This window comes from Manihot esculenta, chromosome 1, assembly GCF_001659605.2.
Source record: "Manihot esculenta cultivar AM560-2 chromosome 1, M.esculenta_v8, whole genome shotgun sequence".
NCBI lineage: Eukaryota > Viridiplantae > Streptophyta > Magnoliopsida > Malpighiales > Euphorbiaceae > Manihot > Manihot esculenta.
This window is the reverse complement of record NC_035161.2, coordinates 28,634,545-28,658,064: the sequence shown is the minus strand read 5'-3', so window position 1 is coordinate 28,658,064 and position 23,520 is coordinate 28,634,545. Positions and strand designations below refer to the sequence as shown.

At 30.6% G+C, this 23,520-nt stretch overlaps 3 protein-coding genes across 3 annotated transcripts; all 3 read left to right on the top strand.

Annotated features, from left to right (window-relative positions):
- Nucleotides 1–3,755: 3,755 nt before the first annotated feature.
- LOC110629264 (transcription factor KUA1) lies at nucleotides 3,756–8,376 on the top strand. Its single transcript, XM_021776176.2, has 3 exons — nucleotides 3,756–4,201; nucleotides 6,847–7,055; nucleotides 7,599–8,376. Exons 1-3 carry the CDS (start codon nucleotides 3,919–3,921, stop codon nucleotides 8,112–8,114), a joined length of 1,008 nt encoding a protein of 335 aa, XP_021631868.1. The 5' UTR covers nucleotides 3,756–3,918; the 3' UTR covers nucleotides 8,115–8,376.
- A 266-nt stretch (nucleotides 8,377–8,642) lies between these two features.
- Nucleotides 8,643–11,743, top strand: LOC110629261 (O-fucosyltransferase 30). Its single transcript, XM_021776173.2, has 2 exons — nucleotides 8,643–9,254; nucleotides 10,323–11,743. The coding sequence occupies exons 1-2, from the start codon at nucleotides 8,725–8,727 to the stop codon at nucleotides 11,380–11,382; spliced, it is 1,590 nt and encodes a 529-aa protein (XP_021631865.1). The 5' UTR covers nucleotides 8,643–8,724; the 3' UTR covers nucleotides 11,383–11,743.
- Nucleotides 11,744–13,945: 2,202 nt separating this feature from the next.
- Nucleotides 13,946–20,888, top strand: LOC110609551 (peroxisomal acyl-coenzyme A oxidase 1). The gene is made up of 14 exons (XM_043956456.1): nucleotides 13,946–14,299; nucleotides 15,242–15,350; nucleotides 15,435–15,496; nucleotides 15,773–15,982; nucleotides 16,191–16,278; nucleotides 16,365–16,527; nucleotides 16,792–16,990; nucleotides 17,441–17,638; nucleotides 17,866–17,997; nucleotides 19,272–19,392; nucleotides 19,663–19,773; nucleotides 19,945–20,014; nucleotides 20,222–20,405; nucleotides 20,491–20,888. The coding sequence occupies exons 1-14, from the start codon at nucleotides 14,162–14,164 to the stop codon at nucleotides 20,698–20,700; spliced, it is 1,995 nt and encodes a 664-aa protein (XP_043812391.1). The 5' UTR covers nucleotides 13,946–14,161; the 3' UTR covers nucleotides 20,701–20,888.
- Nucleotides 20,889–23,520: the final 2,632 nt, after the last annotated feature.

Here is a 23,520-nt window from a genome sequence, read left to right as displayed (position 1 = left end):
AAATGGGCTCCACATTGAAACACGACAAGTAGGTACGGATAAGATGATGGATAAGCTTTGCATTACAAACCCTCCTATACAAATATATATATGAAAACCGAGCTTCCCATTCGTTAAGGCGAGCACCGTTGGATTTAGATGGAAAAAAAATAATTAATTTAAAATTTTAATTTAATTTTTATTTTTTTAAATTTATTTTTTTTTAATTTTTATTACTAATAATAATATAATATTTTTTATAATATATAAATATTATATTATAATTAATATTAAAATATTTTAATTAAATTTTAAAATATTAAAAATAATATTAAAAAAATAAAAAATTATTAAAAACTATAATTCATCATATCGAATCAAATTAATTTGATTCAAATCGATTTCTATTCAAAATTAATTTAATTTAATTTTTATAAATATTAAAATTTTAATTTTTAGTAATTGTTGATTTAGTAAACCGACTGATGTTCATCTCCATTATTAGCTATTATTAACAAGATTTACGTGAAATTATATAAATATATCTTAAATAAATTATTTTATTTTTTACATTATTTAACAAATTAAAAATAATAAATTTTTATTGATTATAGTCTTCACTCCTATTATTAAGTTATTTTTATAAATACGTATTAATAAACTGATAAATAAACTATTCTATTAAAATAAAAAAAATATTTATATGTATGATAAATAAAAATTATTTTTATAAAAATAAAGAGAACTTTTTCATTTATAATTTCATTGTGTAAATCAAGATTAAAAAAAAAAGATTAAATAAAGCATACTGAAAAACCTTTTAAAGCGCAAACACATCTTTTATGTTTTTTTTGGTTTATGTAAAGCAAGATTAGTTTGTTGCATATATATATAAATGATGTAACATAATTTTTTTTTTTAATTTTGTAATATGATATTTTTTTGAAGTAATTAATTATGAAAAAAAAATTATATTAATATAAAAATAAACTTATTTATATATAAAAAAGTCAAAAAATTAAAAAATAATAGAGCCGCCCATTTATTAACTAGAGAGTCTATTCTTCATGGTAGATTCAAGATTTGGATTGACATTCCTGATTGTCTCTTAAATTATTATTCTATAAGATAAATAAAGTATTTTTTAATTAAAAAAATTTAAAAATATATTATATGAATTTTGATATTTTTATTAATAGTGGTGTGGTCGAAAAATAGAATTGTATTATAATTAGTTAAACCTCTAAGAAAAAAGAATTTGAAATCGTGAATGCTTACGCTAAATTATTCTGACACTCAAGTCAATAAATTAAAAAAAAAAAAATTAAAACTTGAAAGTAGTTATATAAACAAATTGTGTATTACTAAATATGATATCATTAATTTTTATACTGTAAAAAAATAAAATTAAATACAATAGTTCTTAATAGTCCAATAATTCTGCGATTACTGGCTTAACAAAGTCTGAAGAACTGTATAATAACTTTATATTTAGATTAAATCTATCTGTAAAACGACGAATCATGATAATAAATCGAATGTTTAAAATATTAGATTTTTATTTTTTCGTATAGAATATTAATATTAATTAGTAATTTTTTTAACTACACTAATAGAAATATAATACATTTTTCGATGACTGTAAAAAGTATTAAAACAATATTAATATTTTAAATTTTCTTATAACGTTTAATTTAAACATAAAAATATTTATATTATTTAAAGAAAAAAGAGAATTATTACATTTTAAATGTAATCACGCCGTACCCTATCGGGCTATTATTTTTAATCAATATTTTATTTAGTATTCCTATAAAATATTATATGCGATTTTTCTGTTTATGAGTTTTTTTTATTAGTTTAGACATTTTTCATTATTAATTACTTTATAAAAAATAATATAATTTTACAATGAGATAAGTTATAAATTTGTGTTAATTCATTATATTTTTTTCAACATCTTAAAATTTCCTTAAATTTTTTTATAATTTTAATTAAAATCACAAACTTAAATATGAAATATTATAAATTATTTGGTGGTGTGTATAATTAATAATTTACAATATGAAGATAAATTTATTAGTTTATAAAATAATATCTGATGATGAGATCAAAAAAATAGAATTTTATAAAGGTATGTAAACTTAGCAAAAAATTTTTTTCCTTAGGAGAGTTTTTCCTTTTATTGTTTTTTTCTATCTGCTAGTGATGTCTACCATTGGTTCACCTGTCCCTGCCACGTTGACACGAACGTATGAGGAAATCAGATCCCTGTTACATGCATAACAGCCTCTGATTCTCCCTGAATGCACATACGGATGGACCCACCGGACAAATTGGTCGGTTTTCTTACTAGTTCCGGACTGGGCCGAAAGATAGGATTAAAGCTGAGCTCAGATAAAATTTGTTTAATGGACCGTATGGACTGGATCGGCCCGATTGAGGAATATAACTGGAGTCCGATCTTAAAACTGAGCGGACCGGACCTGATTCATGCGGGAGACTTGAAGGCCTCCAAATAATAGGCTGGTACCATGGGTCTGGCCACAGACCGGAGTGAAAAAATTCAGCGGCCATCAATATCATTTAAAAAAAAAAACTCATAAGAAAAATTATAAAATTATGTTAAATCAATATATACATATATTTTTTTAACAAAGTGATTTCTTTTTACTTTGTGTAAAATCAAGTAACAATAGAAAGACACCATAATTTTAATATTTACTAAGTATACTTAATTATTTATAATAATAATTTATTAAAATATTTAAATAAAATGATTTTCATTAATAATTTATTAAATTAATTTTATATAGTTTGAAATCAATTTAAATAAAATTGGGGTCTGTTTAATTTTACTATTGGATATTATTTAATTATTCATTAGCAGAAAATTATAAAATTTCATTTCAACTAAAGGATTATAAATATTGATATAAGTAATTTCATTTGAAATTAAATATCTTAATTGTTAAGACTCTTTCAGAATTATAAATTTCATATTATCAATTTTTAATCTTTATATAACCAATAAAATTTTAAATAATAAAAACATTTTACAGTATAATAACTTAAAAGTAATGTCTAATGTGTATAATAAATTTATTTTTGCTTATAATACTTAGTTTTTTTTTTTCTTTCATTTTATTTAACAAAACACTTTAACATGAAAATTATATTAAAAAAGTTGAAAAAAACATTACTTTTATAAATAACAATTATTTTTTTAATAAATAAAACATTGAAAAAATGAAAATTCAATTATGAATATATCGATTATCTGTTACATTTTATATGAATTTTATTATCGGTATTAATTATTTTTTTTAAAATAGAAATTAAAAAAATAAAATTTAAAATCTTTTAAATTTATTTAAATATATATTTATTATTAAATTAAATCTGTGTCTGGAATAGTATTAATTGTTATTATTATGATTTATTAAATAATTAAAATATTAAATATTATTTTCAAAATTATTAATAAAAAATTTTAATCATAAATATAGTCCAAAAACGATTTTAATAAGAAAAAACAAAATTCAGAAACAACAGTATTATTTTCTATCAATAATTTAATGTGTAAAAGAAAATTCAATGATTGCTATATTTATTGCGTTGGAAATGGGAGGACTTGTAGAATATTTGGACAACCAGAGTCTCATTTCCATTGACCAGATCAACGGCAGTGCAGAAAGGATAGATTTCCGCAATGCATTGGATAATTCCCTTTATCCATAATGATAACCTAAATTATGTACATTGGATATAAGGATATTGTTTCTCTTTTGCTGTCTCTCTTTCTCTCTCTATCTCTCGCCTGCGAAAGCTGGGGGACTAGAGAAGGCATCGCCATTGCCCATTTCTCGGGCCAAGAAATTCGGATTTTTTCAGATCCGGATAGTACCAAAATTTCCACCTATCTGATCCGAATCAGCGATGACTAGGCGGTGCTCGCATTGCAGCCACAACGGGCACAACTCGCGGACCTGCCCTAACCGCGGGGTCAAGCTCTTCGGGGTGAGATTGACCGATGGGTCGATCAGGAAAAGTGCTAGTATGGGCAATTTAAGCCATTACACTGGGTCTCTCAGCCACGCTTCCGGGTCCAACAACCCGGGATCACCAGGAGGAGAGACACCCGACCACGGTGGCACTGCTGACGGCTACGCTTCTGAGGATTTCGTTCCTGGTTCTTCTTCGAGCCGTGAGCGAAAGAAAGGTCAGAAGGATATACTTCTATTACTTTTCTAGCTAAGTTGAGCTTTAGCTGGTTTCTTCTCAGATATTAATTTTAGAATGGATCATTGTTTCGTCTGATTTTTTTTTTCTTTGAAAAGAGAATATGTGATGCAGAATATATGGATATATGGCTATGTTCGTGTGACTATCAACAGTAGAATGAAAATGGCATACAAAATGTTACTCTGAAAAAAAGTCGTTAATTTGGAACTTGATTCTGATTTAGAGCACCTGATTCAAGTAAACAAAAGCATCTTTCTGAGGCTGTAAATATTGGGCTTGGAGTAAGAAAGAACAAGGAAAGTGAGGGAGATTTATTTTAGAGCTTAGATTGATTTCTTATTTTTGCTTCTATTAGATTACTTTCAGTCATGGGGTAAAACGTGGCATGAGTTCTACATAATCAACTAAGGAGTAGTCCACCTTAAAAGATCAGTTCTTTTGCATGACATGCAACTTCAGTAGAGTTTTTGGACTTGAGATTGGATCTTTGCTCTTGAGATTGTAGAGGTCTAATGATTTCATTGATAGATAGCTGCAATTCGTAACTCAAAATTTTCAAGTATACCTTCATTAGTCTTTGGATCTTAAGCCTCCCCATAAATTTTTACTTGATTGACTACCTTAACTAGCTCCCTAACATAATTTTCGACAAATCTCTTCTTCAATCATCTTTAACTACTCAAACTCGCTTCTTAATGTTAAAACTTAACCCTTTTCTGAATGTTGGAACTCATCCTAAAGAAAAACAAGAGATTTCTGTGGGAACTTTGATTGACTTTTGCTTTTATTTCATTTAGTGAGTGAAATTAGTAAATTGAAATTCTTTTAATTATGATCTTGTTCCAATTGGCATTAGAAAAGGGGAGAAATGGAGGAGGTTGTTGAAATGTTTACCCCTTTGCAAATTGTTAGAATTAGAAGGACCTATGGTATTGTCTATAACCCTTTGTTGCCAAGCTAGTTTGTGATAATAAAGACCTAGACTTGGAATACATTCTTTGCTGTTATTTTCCAAAAAATTGGTTAAGTTAGCTTAAAGTAGCAAACATTGCATTATTCATAGGTTAGTCATGTTTATTTATTCTTCATTTCTTAGTTAGTAAGAAATCTTGTCAGCATTGGTTCTTTCTTTGATGGCTTTCCCTCGATAAAGAACACTGACTTTGAACTGCTAAGTTTTACTATCTTATTTTTGTATAAGACGCATGAGGGGTTATTTTTGTATTTGATTCCACTAGTTTTTATTTCAAGTATGTTTGCTTTCATATGGCGTGCTGATTTGTTACTATGAACTGGTAATTTGAATTGCATATTCTAGAAATGCCTCATGATTTGGTTTTATTGTGAATTTGCTTGTCCTGATCTGATTTATGGATATAACTAAAGCACAATGAAGAATACATATATGCATGAAAAACTTTAGTGACCAGAGTATTTTAAGTAGTGATGCTTTATTGTGTTAGCTAGGCTTGGAGTCTGAGATGTTTGTGAGCCGCATATTATCACAATTCATATCTTACTTTTTGGATGGAGAGGTTTGAAAATTAATAATGCTTAGGTTTTCTTCAATTGATTACATTCATGAATCTGCATTAGGTTCATAATAGTGTTCGCTCATTCCTCCCAGTATCATAATCGAAGTTCCGCGTTCCGATTTGTGAGATATTTGTCCCAATTTTGTTCGGTGCCATGATCTAGGTTGCCAAAATAGGGGTTCCAATGAAAGAGAAAAAGAATAAAGGAACAGAAAAGGAGGAGAAGAAAGATAAACAGAGATGAGAAGCAATAACAATGCTCAGGAGAAGAAAAAAAATGAAGCAAGAAGAATAAGGAGAAATATAAACAATATGGACAAGAAAAGATAAAATGGCTCTTTAGTAGGCTTAGGTGAGAGTGAGGGAGTAATATACAATAAAGCCCCTTTTGATTAATTGACTACAAAGGTGGGAGTTCTTAGGAAATACAGACACTAGTAATTATTAGTTGCATTTTCTAAAATTATTTTAATAATAATAATAAAAATAAAAAAAATAATAAATGAAATCACTTTTTAAATTTTATATTTTAAATAATGTGTTTGTCAGGTTGGAAAAATTATGATATTAATTAATGCTTTTTATCAAAGCAATGTCTTATTTTTTAATAAATATATATGCTAAATGTAATTCAACAGTGAATTATGCCTCATAAATATAATTCACATATTAAGAACCAAACTGGATTACCAACAAAGCCTATCCATTACATACCTGATTTTTCATTAAGTTGCATGTCACATTCTACATACCTGTATCACAACCTGAGAATATTGCATTCTTGGCAACGATGGTTCACTTTATGAATGTGGAATAAGTGTAGATTTGAAATACCTTGTGATATCTTATTTTATTATTCTATTCTCTTCAAATGAGTATCAATCATATTCATGACTCATAAGTCTAGTTTTTGTTTATGGAGCTTCAATCTAACTAATTAAAGAATGAGCAAGCTTTTATGAAAATAGTTTGAACCAAAGTCTATATCTGTTGTGAAAATCATTCTACAAAGCTTTTTTAGTTATCGTGTTGTTTTTATTGGCATATCCACCTATTTATTTTGAATGACATATTGTAACTTGTGCAGGTGTTCCATGGACCGAAGAGGAGCATAGGATGTTTCTACTTGGTTTGCAGAAGCTTGGCAAAGGTGATTGGCGTGGAATTGCACGCAATTATGTTATATCAAGGACACCTACTCAGGTGGCCAGTCATGCGCAAAAATATTTCATCAGGCAAAGCAATGTTTCTAGGAGGAAACGACGATCCAGCCTATTTGATATAGTGGCTGATGAAGTGAGCACCACATGTTCCCCCCACCCTCCTTTACTTCTTTTTGAAGATGCGCTCCTGTACTAATTCAAACTCATGCATGTGCCAACACACTCATACTTGATTTAAAAACTATTGCATAATGTTTCACCATAGCTATGTGTTGTCCTTTTAGTCTTCTCACAAGTTAATTTTTGGTGGACCATAGAGGAGCAAGTTCTGTTTCCTTGGACATTAGCCTAGATATTTCTATATGGTTATTGTTCTTATACAGGACATGAGGAATATGCTGTTCTTTGCTATGGAGATGATTTAATTTTCCTGTATAGGTATTTGTCTGATTCACCTTAACATTTTCACATAGGAAAGTTAGGTTTTTATATGCATTTAATGCCATGATTATATGCTGTTATAGTCTTCTATTGATAAACATTCATTCTATATTTTCTCATGTTAGTTTTGTGGATATTTGGAGCTTTATGGGACTTCCCCCCTTCCTCTATTTTTTGGTCTTTATCTTGTAGTTCTCTGATCTATGTTTCTTTCTGACCCTATTCTATTTTGCAGCCAGCCGACACTCCAATGGCTTCACAAGAGTTCTTGACTGTCAACGATCTCCAGGTTGAAACACAAACTGATAGTCCTGATCCTTTACCCGCTCCTCCTCCTTTGGATGAAGAATGTGAATCAATGGATTCTAACAACTCCAATGAGGCAGAAGCTGTTCCTCCAAATCCAAAGCCAGATAGCTCACAGTCTTTCTACCCAGTTATGTACCCTGCTTATTTCCCACCATTCTTCCCATTTTCATTTCCACTTTGGTCAGGGTATGGTGGGGAGCCAAGTAAAAAGGAGACGCATGAGGTTGTGAAGCCAACAGCAGTACATTCAAAAAGCCCAATCAACGTTGATGAGCTAGTTGGCATGTCAAAACTGAGTTTAGGAGAATCTATTGGTGACACTGGCCCTTCTCTTTCCTTAAAATTGGTTGAAGGATCATCCAGACAATCTGCTTTCCATGCCAATACAAGCTCCAATTCTTCAAACATGAACTCAAGCAGCAGTCCCATCCATGCAGTTTAAAGGCAGCTCTGGCGGAGATGAGATTGTAGGTGTAGTAGCTCAGTGCTGATGAGCTTGAGACTTGCTGTTTATACCAGACAATAAATGTGCAGTATGTTTTGGGTTCATAACATATTTGTTCTGGGATATTTTAATAATTTTTTTTTCTCCTGAAAGTATTAGTAGCTTGTTTTAGTTGGTAGCTTTACGTAGGCTGTCTTTAGCATCTTGTCAGAAATTATTTGAATCTTTAACGTCTATATTAATTTGGAGTTGTATGCCATTTTGCTGCTGCTGTGCTGATTTTCTAGCGCCAAAACTAGCATAGTCAATGTTATCAGAGAACTTAGGTTTGATTACGGTTCCCTGATCAGTGAGAATAATTTATTATATTACCGATGCAAAATAAAACTTTTTAGTAATGATGTATTTATTAGAATTAATTTTTTAATATCTAATATTTTATAATGATGTTATTTTTTGTAAAGTGATTTTTTATTTTATAAATAAATATTATTAGATGAATTGATAAAAAACACTTTTAATGGTGAAATTTATAAACTATAAACAAAGTGGATTAAATTTAAAGTAACAAGACACCTCTAAAGTCATAGAAAACTTCCAAGGCCCAATGGCCCAAATTCTGAAACCTCCTTCCATTTTCAATCTCAGAAACGCAGCTTACAACCTCTTTAGCCTGAAGCTAGAAGTCGCAAAAGCCATGAACAGCATTCTAAATTTCCACAAACACACTACCAAATCATGGAACAAGAAAAAAACATCTCTTCCTTATGGATCTCCACTCTTTCTTTTGCTTATCTCTGTTTTTTCGATCTTCTTTTTCTTTGTCCTCTTCTCTTCCCATTCTAAAATCCCCAACTATGTTTTGCATAATACCCAGTATTGCACCAGATTCCAAACCCTCACCGGAGGAGAGAAGTTCCTCTGGTATGCACCGCACAGTGGGTTCAGCAATCAGCTATCGGAGTTCAAGAATGGGATACTTATGGCCGGAATTTTGAATAGAACAATAGTTGTCCCTCCTATTCTTGATCACCATGCTGTTGCTCTTGGTAGTTGCCCTAAATTTAGGGTTACGGGACCTAAAGAGATTAGGGTTTCCGTTTGGGATCATGCGATTGAACTGGTTAAAACTGGGAGGTTGGTTGGCTTCTCTCTAGTCTCTATAATGGCGCATGCAGATTTGGATCTTTGTTTGTACATGTCCACAATATTCATTTCTTTAATTTGAAAAGGTTTTGGATTTCTCATTTCTGGGTTTTACTGGGTTTCCTTTAGTTTTAATGCATACGGTGTACATATGGACTAACGAAAGAGTGTTGGTATTGAATACTGGATGTAGTTGAGCTCTTTACTTAATTAATAACAGTGCAATTCTGTTAAATTTGTCTCTTTTTCTTGGTCTATGACAGAACTATAGGAAGATAAAAGAAAAACTGAAGAAGGTATAGAATCTTCGTTTATTTTTATTGGTTGGATATGTGACGATTGAAATGTTCAGCTCAACTAGGACAAACACTCTTATCGGATCCAGTTGGATATAGGTTTTGTTTGCAGAATCCCAATCCTCATCTAGGGCCTAGTATGGTTAGTTCTCTATGTATAAAATGGGTTGTGTTTGTTAGGATGTAATGGAATAGAATGTAATGAAATGAAAGGGTCATTTAATCCTCTGTTTGATTTGCTATAGAGAAAACTAATTTCGTAGGATGTTAATTTTTAATTCCATATTTTGTTCATTTGGTAGTGATGGTAGCAGCAATGGCGTGAGCAGTGGCAGTAAGGGTGGTGGGAATAGAAATTAAAAAAAGTTAGTAGTTAAGTAAAGTAATTGTGGTTACACATTATTTTTGGTATATAATGGACATTACATTAGCTGAAGTAATGGAGATTAGATGATACAATGAGTGTTAGAAAAAAAAATCCCTTTGGTGTAGCAAAATTAGAGACATGATGTATGACATCTTTGATTACATCCTAATGATCATTGCCTCAATCTACAGTGATAAAAAAAGCTTTATGTTTTAATGTGTTATTCTCTGATGCTAAAGCAAAGGATTTATTCCCATTTATGGACAAAAGACTGCTAAATTCCAGAAGTCTGGCTAATTTCCTTTGCACTCTTTCCATTTTAGAACATTGGTATGAATAGTCATTGTCATCCCTTTCTCTGATTGGTCCTTATGTCATGTCTTTGGCTCTTTGCAGATATGTCTCTATGGTTGACATCGTCGATATTTCATCATTGGTGCCTTCTTCTGTTCGAGCCATAGATTTCAGGATTTTTGCATCCTTGTGGTGCAGTGTGAATAAGGATATCACTTGTATAAATGATTTAAATGCACAGTCCTCTTTGTTCGAGAGCCTTAGGCAGTGTGGATCTGTACTATCTGGGGTTAATGGTAACATAGACAAGTGTTTGTATGCTGTAGATGAAGATTGCAGAACCACAGTTTGGACTTACAAAAATGGTGAAGAGGATGGAGTATTCGATGCATTCCAACCTGATGAGAAACTCAAGAAGAGGAAGAACATTTCATATGTTAGGAGGCGCCGAGATGTACATAAGACACTTGGACTAGGTTCTGAATCTGAATCTGCCACTATCCTGGCTTTTGGAAGCCTTTTCACTGCCCCATACAAGGGTTCAGAGCTGTATATTGATATCCATGATGTGCAGAGGGATCAAAGAATACAATCCTTGATCGAGAAAAGTAAATTTCTTCCCTTTGTTCCTGAAATCTTAAGTGCAGGGAAGATTTTTGCTTCGGAGACCATAAAAGCGCCTTTTCTCTGTGCACAGCTCAGATTATTAGATGGTCAGTTCAAGAACCACTGGGAATCTACTTTTATGGGCCTGAAACAAAAGTTGGAATCTCTGAAGCAGACGGATCCACAACCCATTCATATTTTTCTAATGACTGATCTTCCTCAACGGAACTGGACTGGGAGTTACTTAGGTGACTTGGCTAGTGACTTAGACCATTTTAAGTTACACTTTCTGAGAGAAGAAGATGACTTGGTGATACAAACAGCAAAGAAAATTGCAGTTGCAGGGCGAGGCCTGAGGCTTGGAGATATTCCATGGATTAATGGAGTGAGGAAGATGAAGATGCATTGTTCTTACCAGAGTTTGCCGAATATACTATTGTACATAGAGGAAAGTGTTTGTTCTTGTGCTTCTCTGGGTTTTGTTGGGACTGCTGGGTCAACTATTGCTGAGAGCATAGAACTGATGAGGAAATCTGATGTATGCAGAACGTCCTAATCTGATTGCAACATGATATTTGGCTGTGAAAGCTTGATGAATCCGAGGCTGCCGCTTGCATATTTTGCAGCATAACGTAGCTGATGCTTGGTTGCAAATGACAATGGAGTACAACATGAAGGAAACGGAATGAACAAGTTCCCTAGCCAGTTCAGACAGAAAGGTCCTACATAAGCAGAAAACTGCAGTTTTTTAACACGAATTTTCTACTATGTTTTCTGAAAGTAATTTCCTGTTCTACTATGATTCAGAGAGCAAGAGTGAGTGTTCGTATTTGACGAGCACAAAAGTTTACGAGTGAAAGTTGTAAAACAATTACAAAAGCAATTTGAACTAATTGATTGAAGGCTTTATTCGGCAATATTAGTTGAAGCGCAGGTATAGTTAGTGGAGTAATTCTTCGTAATTTATTCTCTCATTTCTTTTAATTAATTGAAACTATGTTCTGTTCAGTCTTCCTAAATATGTCAGGTTATCTTAAATTATTGATTACTTCTCTTTTTGAGATATATATAAAAAGTATTTTAATTTTACTCATATCTCTACAAAACATAATAATTAGTTTTACAATTTTCTAAAATATATCATATAACCTTTCTCTTATAATTTTTTTTAAATTACTTTTTTATATATAATTAATGAATTTATCTTTTTTAAAATTCAACATATAGTCCCTAAAACAAAATTAAGGGAACGTTAAGCCATAATCTTATTCATCCTCTCCCTCAGTCGTGCATCTGCAAAACTAACAAATTCAAAACGTTTTTGAAAAAACCACATAATCATAACCAAACCCATAACAAATAGAGAAATTATAAGTAACATTAGCATTAGGCTCAATTGGCTGGTCGGAGTTAACAAGCCATAACTTGGCATGCTCGATGCACTGTTGCAACTCATTCTTATGAGATAAGCTGGAATAGACAGGGCGCCGAATCAGTAACCCCAAAGCTTGGAAATCATGTCCACATTCCTCCTGCCAAGTAGATTTGTAGCATCATCAGTCACATAATCGTAAGTCAAGCAGCAACCTCTCTGCGTGTGTTCGAGTCAACAACGTGGCAGTGGATTCATTATACAACTTCACATCAAACAATACAACAAATTCAACATATCCTCAACCAGGGAACCACCTTCACCAGGAGCACCGTCATTGGGAGCGCAATTGCTTTTCTCGCTGTCGCGTTACCCACTGCTCTCATTGCCCGCCGCTCTCTGTGCTCGAGTCTGTGGCTGCTCCTCCATCTCCTTAGTTACTGCCACATAGATTTTTGAGACATAAATTTTATAATTTTGGATGATGAGTTAAGCATAAATTATAGATATGAGAAGAGATGAAATAAATTTGAAAATTTAAACTGTAAAAGTAATTTTTATTATTGATAAAAATGTTTTTAAAATTATATTTTATTTTTTTATCAAATTTAAATAATTTGATTTTAAAATTAATTTAGTTAAAATTAATTTGATTTTTTTATTACATTATTTAGTTTTAGTTAAAATTAATTTGTGTTTATTTATGGTATCGTCATGTCATTTCCTACCCCAGCAAATTTCATAATATAATTAATAAAAATTTAAAACATCACGGTATAATTATAAAATTTTTTAAAATTTAATTTTTTTATTATTTTATTAAAAATTAAAATTTATAATAATTAAAATATTTTATATTATTATTATATTTATTTTAATTTAAATATATTGATTTACATTAATTCAATTCCAAATTAATCCACCTCCTAAATTATTTATTTTAAAATTCACTCTAATAATTATTTTAATTAAAAAATAAATAATTAATAATATAATTGAAAATATTTTATAAAAAAGAGTTATTTTAAAAAATATATTTTAAGGATAAAAATTAATTAGTTAATAAATTAGTATACAATGCAATTATAACTATATTCTAAACCATACTTTTAAAAAAAAAAATTTATTTTCAACTATATTATTAATTATATATTTTTTAAATTATAATAATATTTTAAGTAGATTTAAAAAGAATTAATTTAGGAATAAATTAATTTAGAATTGAATCAATATAAATAATAAATTTAAATTATAGATAAAATTTTAAAAAATAAATTATAATAATAATATAATATTTTAATTTTAGATAAAATGATAAAAAATTTTAAATTTTAAAAAAATTTATAATTACATCTTAATCTTTTAAATTTTTATAATTATAATAATTATAATATAAAATTTATTAATATAGTAAAATAACGTATTGATAATGTAATAAATAATGTAGTAATTTTATTAGATATTAATGGTAAAAATAATAGTAAAATATATTTGAAATTAGTATGTAATTGTAAAAATTAAAAAAGAGTTTTTTTATTAATTCTTTTTAATATATAATTTTATGCGTATTAAAGTTTAGAATATTTTGCTTTCAAAAAAAGTTTAGAATATTTAGTTCTAATCATTAATAACATAAATATTTAAATTTTTTTACCCAGTGTACCGAAGTCAACGTGTCGTCCACGTGGCCAACAATCATGAAAAGAAAAAAAGGAGTTCTTGGGAAACAAAAACGAAACGATGAATCAACGAACTTATCGTCATCGAGAATGGATATCCTCTCCTCTCCCAGTATCATTATGACATTATCCCGTCAAAAAGGCCCTCTTTTCTATATAAAGGTCTTTTTACCCACTCTTTCATACAGTTTTATGCTTTTTCCTCTTTTCTTTCATTGCCAACTCCGATCACCTACCAATTTGCCGGCTACGACATCAGATTCAAAGTTATTTGGATTCCAACGATGGAGGGCGTCGATTACTTGGCTCACGAGAGGAACAAGGCGCAGTTTGATGTCGACGAGATGAAGATCGTCTGGGCGGGTTCCCGCCACGCCTTCGACGTCTCCGATCGCATGGCTCGTCTCGTCGCTAGCGATCCGGTAATCTCCCTCTCCCTATGTCAGTTTATCCTTCATTCTCCATTGCGTTTTCAACAATTTCGAGTTCAGTACCTGTGAAATTGACAGGTTTCAACTTTCAAGCTAGCTGATGCTCTGTCTTTTGTTCTAAGTGCAATCCTTGAGCGACTAAGCTGACTTATAAGACTGCAGCATGAGATTTTAAATTCTTAATTGTGTTTGGATTCATATAATTGATCAGGCTCTTTTAGTTGCGCAATACTTCCTTTGCTCGTTGCCAGCTATGGGGAGCTAATTTGCTGCCTGTTATGTTTTACCTCTGTGACCTGATATGTAACTTGAAAGATGAAAATGGCACGAATGAGAAATGTTATGCTCGGTAGTGGCCAAGCAGTCACGTTTTTCTTTGGTTTTTGGTAAATTGTTATCAATCCTGAAATAGGGGGAAAATTTGCTGTTAAAAGCAGGTGGAGACCTGCAACCAAATTCACCGCATTCTTCCTTTGCTGTTTGTTTTCAAAATTTTTAGTCTCTGTCGTTGATTGCTTAGTTCAGAGGTTGTCATCATGATGAGCACTCCTAAATTTGAGCTTCTGAATTTGTTCTTTAGAAATCTCGGATAGCAATCTGTTCCTTATTTGTATCTCTCTTTGCTTGGTTCAATGATATAAATCTTGTGCTTGCAACCACGTGAGTGCAGGTTTGACCATTTGAGTATCACGAACAGTCAATTTGAGCAAAAGTGATGAAGTTTGGGGCTCTTAATTTTTTATCTTTCGATATTTTCCCAAGTTCTCCCTCAGGAACAAATTCAGCAGGATAATTGAGCACTCCCTGGTGTTTTGCCACCATATCCATATATATATACACACACACATATGTATGTACCTACGCTGGTTGTTTTTGGCCTTTGATACTTGTCCTTATCACAATCCATCTGCCCTTGTCGGCTGTTGTTTCCAGGTGTTTCAAAAGGATAACAGAGCAATGCTAAGCAGGAAGGTGTTGTTTAAAAACACTTTGAGGAAAGCAGCTCATGCATGGAAACGTATCATTGAGCTTCGCCTTTCTGGTGGGACTTTCATTGGGTATTTCCACTGTATGTGACTCAAAATATATTGTTTATATTCTAATCAAGAAATTTCCTTTATTACAGAAGAAGAGGCCAATCAGTTGAGGTCTTATGTGGATGAACCTGCTTTTACAGATCTTCATTGGGTAAGATTTGTTCCTTGTTTTGCGTTCTAACTTCCATAAGCATGTTAGTTGCATTGGAAAACACTTGAAACCTGGCATTGGAGTCTTACTAAATCTCTTGGAATCATTATAGTGTAACAGAATGATATTAGAATGTCAAGGTAATCTTTTGCATAATGAGTTCTGAATGCATTATAATTTATAAAAGGGACAACTAATATGTTTTCGCCATCTAATTTTTTTGTCTCTGTTTTTGTCTCTGTTTCTCTCTCTCTCTTTCTCTTTGGTGGGGAGCAGGGAATGTTTGTTCCAGCAATTAAAGGACAAGGCACTGAGGATCAGCAACAGAAGTGGCTACCTTTGGCACACAAGATGCAAATAATCGGCTGCTATGCACAAACAGAACTTGGCCATGGCTCCAATGTTCAAGGGCTTGAAACTACTGCAACATTTGATCCCGCGACAGATGAATTTGTCATTCATAGTCCTACACTAACTTCAAGCAAAGTGAGTAAACTGTTTAATTAGAGTATTGACGGATTAATTGAAGTGGATTAATTTTGTCTTATCTGTCTCCATTTAGTTGTAGAATAAATATCACATTTTTTCTTTTAAGTTGGTTGCATCTCCATGTGATGCTAGGGAATGAAAGTTAAAGTCTATTGAATAGATGAGACAACAAATAAATTAAATTTTTAATCTTTGTTATTTCTAGTGGTGGCCTGGTGGATTGGGTAAAGTTTCCACACATGCTGTTGTTTATGCACGTCTTATAACTGGTGGTCAAGAGCATGGAGTACATGGTACGTACCTACACCTCTTTTTCCAAATTTCAGGTTTTGGAGTTTCACTACAATTATTTATGTAAAAAAAAAAAATCAATTTGCAGGCTTTATTGTCCAACTTCGGAGTTTGGATGATCACATGCCTCTTCCAGGCATAACAGTAGGTGATATTGGAATGAAATTTGGGAGTGGGGCATATAATACCATGGATAATGGTGTTTTAAGATTTGATCATGTGCGAATCCCAAGGAACCAAATGTTGATGCGGTAGGTTCTCATTACCTCTTTCTCAACTCTTCATCCCAAATGAGTTGAAGTTTCATATCCTTTTCATATAAGTGTAACCATTTATCTTGAATTGCTGCCTATTTGGAAATTGAATCAAGTGGGTGGTTTCTAAGTGTCGCTGTAATATTCAAACTTTTGAGGATAGGCTAAGTTTGAATTGTATTCTTTCACACACCACACGTCTGCTAACTTCTTCATCATCATTTTTTCAATTTTTATATGAAAATTTTTCAAATATTACAGAGTAATGCAGGTTACAAGGGAAGGGAAATGTGTGCAATCTAATGTTCCACGGCAACTAATTTATGGCACTATGGTGTACGTTCGGCAGACAATTGTATCTGATGCTTCTTCTGCATTATCACGGGCAGTTTGTATTGCTACAAGGTATAGTGCTGTTCGCAGACAATTTGGTTCTCAGGATGGTGGTATTGAGACCCAGGTATTATAAAACTTGCTGTATTTGCTTCTGTGAAATTTTTCCTTTATGAGAAAATGCTTTTGATAAAATCTGTGAGCAAACTTACTACATATGCATGGCAACTGGCATGCATGATGTATTCTACCATATTGCTAAAATTTTGGGAATGTTGTTAAAAGTTTGTTTTTTATATCACCTCAATCTTAATGTAAGCTTCATGGATTTTTGAAATCAGACAAATCTGGCTGGTCCTATGCATGATTTGTGACATAACATGTTGGAGTTGCTGCATGTTGTACTCCTCACGGCAAATAATGTTGGAAATTGAAATGTTGTTTACTTGTTTCAAATTAGAAATCTCGAGTTTTCTTTTTGCATTTTTCCGGTCTTTGCTTTGTTGCTTGGAAATTATACTCTAATTTTCTCATAAAACGAAACGCATGTAATTTCCCAATATCTGATCTCTTTCAGGTGATTGATTACAAAACTCAGCAAAGTAGACTCTTCCCGTTGCTTGCTTCTGCATATGCTTTCAGATTTGTTGGTGAATGGTTGAAATGGCTCTATCTGGATGTAACCCAGAGGTTGCAAGCCAGTGATTTCTCAACGTTGCCTGAAGCTCATGCATGTACTGCTGGTTTGAAGTCTTTGACCACTTCTGCAACCGCTGTACGTCAATGTTAATAACGTTAACCCCCTCCTCCCCCTCCCCCCCCCCCCCAAAAAAAAAAAGAAAGAAAAAAAAGGCTCGTATATCAAATTCCTTTTTCTTTAGCTTTTATTTAATCTCTCTCTGTCCCTCCCTCCAGCCTTCAACATCCCACTCACCCATCCTCCAAAAAGAAAAGGAAGAAGAAAAGTAAATTCCTTTTAACTAGGACTCATTTTGGCTTCAGGATGCCATTGAAGAATGTAGGAAACTTTGTGGGGGACATGGTTACCTTACCTCCAGCGGGCTTCCTGAGTTGTTTGCTGTTTACGTTCCAGCCTGTACATATGAAGGAGACAATGTTGTGCTGCTTTTACAGGTTTGTGGAACACTACTTGTTCTCATTCTTTTTTTGATATGTGAATAAATGAATTTTTAAAGGGCACCATGGGTTGTGGCAAGCCTAAGAACCGAAAAAGGACAAATGAGCATTCTTATGAAAGGACGAGTACATGTATCGCAATGCTATCCTTGATCCTAAAATCTCTACTTGGTAATTTGACAAACTTCCACAGGAAAAGGATAAATAAGAGCCCATTCAATTTAAATTCTCAAATCAAAATTAGAATGAATATTTGTCCTAGTTTGTTCCATTAGAAATGGATTTGATTTCCTTGGAGTTATTACTGTAGTTGAAATCAATATGAAAATATGGAACTTGATTGAATTCCTAATAGCTCATGTTTGGTATATTTTTATAGTTAACATTCGTTTACCTTGATCGTTTCTAAAATATCCTAATATTGTAATAACATTATCTTTTATTAAATTGTTCAACTGGTAAAGCAAAGGTTTGAGGTGGAATATATTTCTAAAATTGTTAGACTGCCAAACTACAATCATTTCCAAAATTATAATTGATTAACGAGATTAAAATAAATTATAATAGTGTTTCTTGTTAGCATAATAATGGGAAGTCTAATAATAATAACCTATAAAATGAAAATTATTCACCTATAAGCATTACAATATAATGATTTTTAATAATTGTAGGAACCAACTATTATAACAATTATTTACCCAATTGCAAGAAAGAAGGTTTGAGAAAAACCCATACAAAGAATCACAAAAACATGATTAATTTTTTGTAAATATTAAAACTGAGAGAAGAGAAAACAAATTTATGAAATAGTTGGGCGATGTAAAGTGGAAAATTTTTTATTGAGAATTTGTTCTCAAATCTCACAATTGAAATTTATTTTACTCAGCTTTTTATCACTTTATTTGTCTTTTAGTCACAGTTTTTAAGTTGTTCTCTAGAGTATAAGAGGAATAAAATTGAAATAATTATTTCTTTTTATTTAAGCTTAAATTTAGGAGCTGATATTAAATTTTAAAGGTAAAATTGTGCAAGGGGGCAATTGCCCTCCATATCTTAAATGTGGCTTTGCCCCTGGTTCAGAACATGCTTATTCATTTAGCATCGGTAGACCTGGGACATGCTTGAACAAAAGGTCCAGGTCAAATTGGGTTATCTATATATGTGGTGACTGGTGAACCTATTGTGGGTAGGTTGCATGAAGGAAATGAGTTTTGGTTGCTGGATTTGAATTTTATTTTTCAACTGCTGCTGATAGTACAACATTCTTTCAGGTTGCTAGGTTTCTCATGAAGACTGTTTCTCAGCTGGGTTCTGGAAAGAAGCCTGTGGGAACAACAGCTTACATGGCGCGTGCAGAGGACCTTTTGCAGTGTCATTGTATTGTTCAAAGGGGTATGAATTTCATTATTTTCCCTATGTCATGTGCTGCTTCATGCTGTCATTGTACTATTTCAAGTAACTGTTGAAACAAAATTAAGTGTATAGTGTATATTGGACAAGATCATAATATAAGCTTTGTAAATACAATGTGTAGATATATTTTGCTATCTTGTCAATATGGGATCACAAAGATTGAAGACTCTCATGATTGTATTTTATTTGAAAAAGCTTTCTAAGATATGGATATGTGTGGCCTTAATGGTGTTTGTTTCTCTGTTGCAGCTGAGGATTGGTCAAAGCCTAGTGTAATATTGGAGGCATTTGAAGCCAGAGCTTTTAGGATGTGTGTTGCCCGTGCTCAAAGCCTTAGCAAGTTTCCGAATCCTGAAGAGGGTATGGCTTCTCTACTTTGATTTATATTTTCTTTTCTAGGAACTAATTTGTTGGAGTTTTTTTCTAGCAATTTTTAGTTGTTTGATGAGCTGAAAAAGGAGATAAGAATTTGATTATGAAATATGGTGTGTATGGATTGTGTGCTCTCATTTGTTATTCGTCTTGCTTCAGGTTTTGCGGAACTGTCAGCTGATCTTGCTGAGGCTGCAATTGCTCATTGCCAGTTGATTGTTGTTTCGAAGTAAGTTTATCCTCTTTATGCAGTTGATTCATGCTTCTCAAATTATTGTCACTGTGTTTCCTGTCACTTAAAATATGGGGGTATAAAATCCTTGTTTCCTTTTTCTTGCCTCTTTTTTTTTTTTTTTTTCCGGTTGGGAATAATTTGGATGTTGATCCTCATTCTCTTTTTTTTCTTATTGCTGTGCTTGTATTCTTTCATCGCCAGGTTTATTGAAAAATTGGAACAAGACATTCCAGGGAAAGGAGTGAAACAGCAGTTGGAGATTCTTTGTAATATTTATGCTTTGAACCTCCTTCACAAACATCTGGGAGATTTTCTATCAACTGGATGCATCACACCCAAGCAAGCTTCACTTGCAAATGATCATCTCAGATCTTTATATTCCCAGGTTTTTCTTTTCTCTTCTTTAATTCATTCTGCATATTCTCTCATTTATGCCGTATAAGAAAAGAAATGGGTTGTTGATGAATTAGGTCCGTCCAAATGCAATTGCACTTGTTGACGCATTTAACTACACTGATCACTACCTTGGGTCGGTTCTTGGTCGCTATGATGGAAATGTGTATCAAAAACTCTATGAAGCAGCATGGAAGGATCCTCTAAATGACTCGGTCGTGCCTGATGGCTACCAGGAATATATTCGACCAATGCTAAAGCAACAGCTCCGTAATGCAAGACTCTGATGATTATAGAAATGGATCTCTTATTATGAGCAATAACATGCTAATAAAGCTGCCCCAAAGTCCAAGGGTGGAATTTTCATTATCGTAGAAACCATGGACCAATTATTTTTGTATATCTGGACAATTAGTATGTTATTTATGAATTGATTTGCTGTTTTATGATATTTATACAATCTTCCTTTGTCCCAGCCCTCTCTCTCTCAAACCCACAAGTCTCTCCTGCCCGGTGTTCAATTTGTAAACTTTTTTTTTTTCTTAAATAAAGTTATAAGGGAGTAGGGAATCGATTAGAGTTAGAGTTGAATACGAGACTTTCTAAGTTTACTCTAATTAAGAGTTTTGGTGTTTAAATTGAAAACAATATTTAATGTAGATTGAAGAGAGATTTGGCCTAAAAGAGTAAATTGGAAGCATGAAAATTTTCACTAGGTAGTCGTAGCGAATAATAATAAAAAAGAAATAGTTAAATGAAAAGAAAAGATATATTATTTCACGCTAGAAATAAAATTTTTTTTGGGTGTTTGTAAGTAGTAAATTGTTAAACCTATTAAATTTGATTGGTGGGAGAATTATAAATAATTTTAAATTTAGAGGTTAATCTTAATTTTAATTAAATATTTAAAGATGAAAAAGATGGACATCTGATTTTAGCACATAGAATTAATTATTTATAATATCATTTTTATTTTTTCAGACAATTTTTCAAAATATGAAAGACAATTGTTGCTTAAATAATTATTTATTTCAATAGTTATGTCTTAGAATAATGCTATAAAATTAAATACATAAAATTAAAACGTTTTTATTATCTTAAAACTATTCCCTCTTTTTTTTTTTTTTTTTACTGTTTTTGGTTTTGGAATAATTTTATATTTGCCTGTTTAAGTTTTGTCATTTATTTTTTGTTTTAAATAGTAACAATCTTCCGGCACAAAAAATAAATAAAAGGAAAAAAAAAAGAAGGAAAAAAGAAAAAAAGAAAAGAAAAGTAACGCAGAGGCATGGCTGCAACTAGCAACTACTATCTAGGCTGGGGCTGGTACCTGTGGGTTCCATTAAGAAGGGGAGTTTCAGTCAAAACTCAACTACTATTTTTTTCTTTAAAAAAGAAATAATAATAATAATAACGAACAAACCACGAGTGAAAGCAGCCCAAAGATTCAAGAAGCTGCCTGCCTGTAAATGTAATGTACAATAAAATATAATCATTTCAAAATGTATTTATTTCCCAAGTTGCAAAAGGAGACTTATAAATAAAAGAGTACATTCCTCTATTATATTATAATTAATAAATTAATTTTTATAATTTTTAAAACACTTAAACTCTGTGTAATGCACTGTCACTCTATTTATTTTTTTTAATTCAAAAATAAATAGCTAATTAAATTTTTAAAAATTATTATTTTTTCTCATAATTCTTATCTTATCATACCAGACGTATAAAATAAAATTTTTACATTTAAAAATTTAAATTCTTCTTCCCTTTTCATTTTATAATTTTTATGTCTTATTATAACGTACAACACGTATAAAAATAAAAATTTCACATTTAAAAATTTAAATTCTCCTTCTTTTTAATTTTATAGTTTTTATGTGTTAAAATATATCAAATTCAGCAGTTTTATATTGAAGTCTTTCGATTTTTATGCATTAAAATAGATATTCAAAATATATAATTTTTTTAAAATTTTTAATTTTTTTGATATTAAATAAAATTAAACGAATAATATTAACTCATTTCTTTTTATATACAAATAAAAAATAATTTATAATTTTTTGATTTATTATCATTTCACAAATTTTTTAAATATAAAATTCAAGTAATTATATATTTTTTTTAAAATGGAAGTAATTATAAATATTTAAATTCTTTATTTTTTATGTATTAAAATATATCACTCCCTAAATTTAAAATCTACGAATTTCTCAAAATTTTTATTATTTTCAATTTTTTTATCTTTTATAGCCAAAACAAATATTATAAAATAAATATTTTCAAATATTTCATCCAACTAAATTACAAATATTATAAAATAATGTATTTTTATGTATTATGTGGTGCAATAGGAGTATTGTAGAAATAAAAAATAATTTTCAAAGATTTGATTAATTATTTATGAAAAATGAATATACATTTGAATAAAATAAAAATAAAAATATATAAATATTTAATTTTAAAAATATAAAAATTGATTTATTAATTATGATATAATCATAACATAATTTATTTTAAAAAAATATAACTACTTTAAAATTATTTTTCAATATTGTGTGTCCATCTAGTTAAGTAATTAATTATTCCCATTTGAAAAAAAAAATTAATTCATTATTCATAATCGTTTGATACTTTTTGTGCTCTTTTGTCTGTTTACATATTTTTCTTATCATTACGACATTTGTGCAATTTTTTATTGGTGAATAAATACGTTTATAAGTCTATGCTTAATCTATTTTACCCTTATCTTATTATTACCATTAATTAATAGAGAATTCTTTACAATATTTTTTTAAATAAAGTGAAATTTTAATTTAATAACAATAATAGTAATAATAATAATAATTAAAATGTACATATTAAATAAAATATATTCGTCTTATTATCCCTAATTAACATACGACTTTTTATTATTATTTATTTTCTTTTTTAGACTATAATAATATATAAATTAATTGTTATAATCTTATTTTATTTTTAAAAAATTTTAAAAATATTTTTTAAAATTTAATATATTTAATAAAATAATTATATTTTTTAATATATATAAAAAATTAAAATAAATAAAAATTATGAGACAAGTTATACTTTTAAGTGTTTAGTTT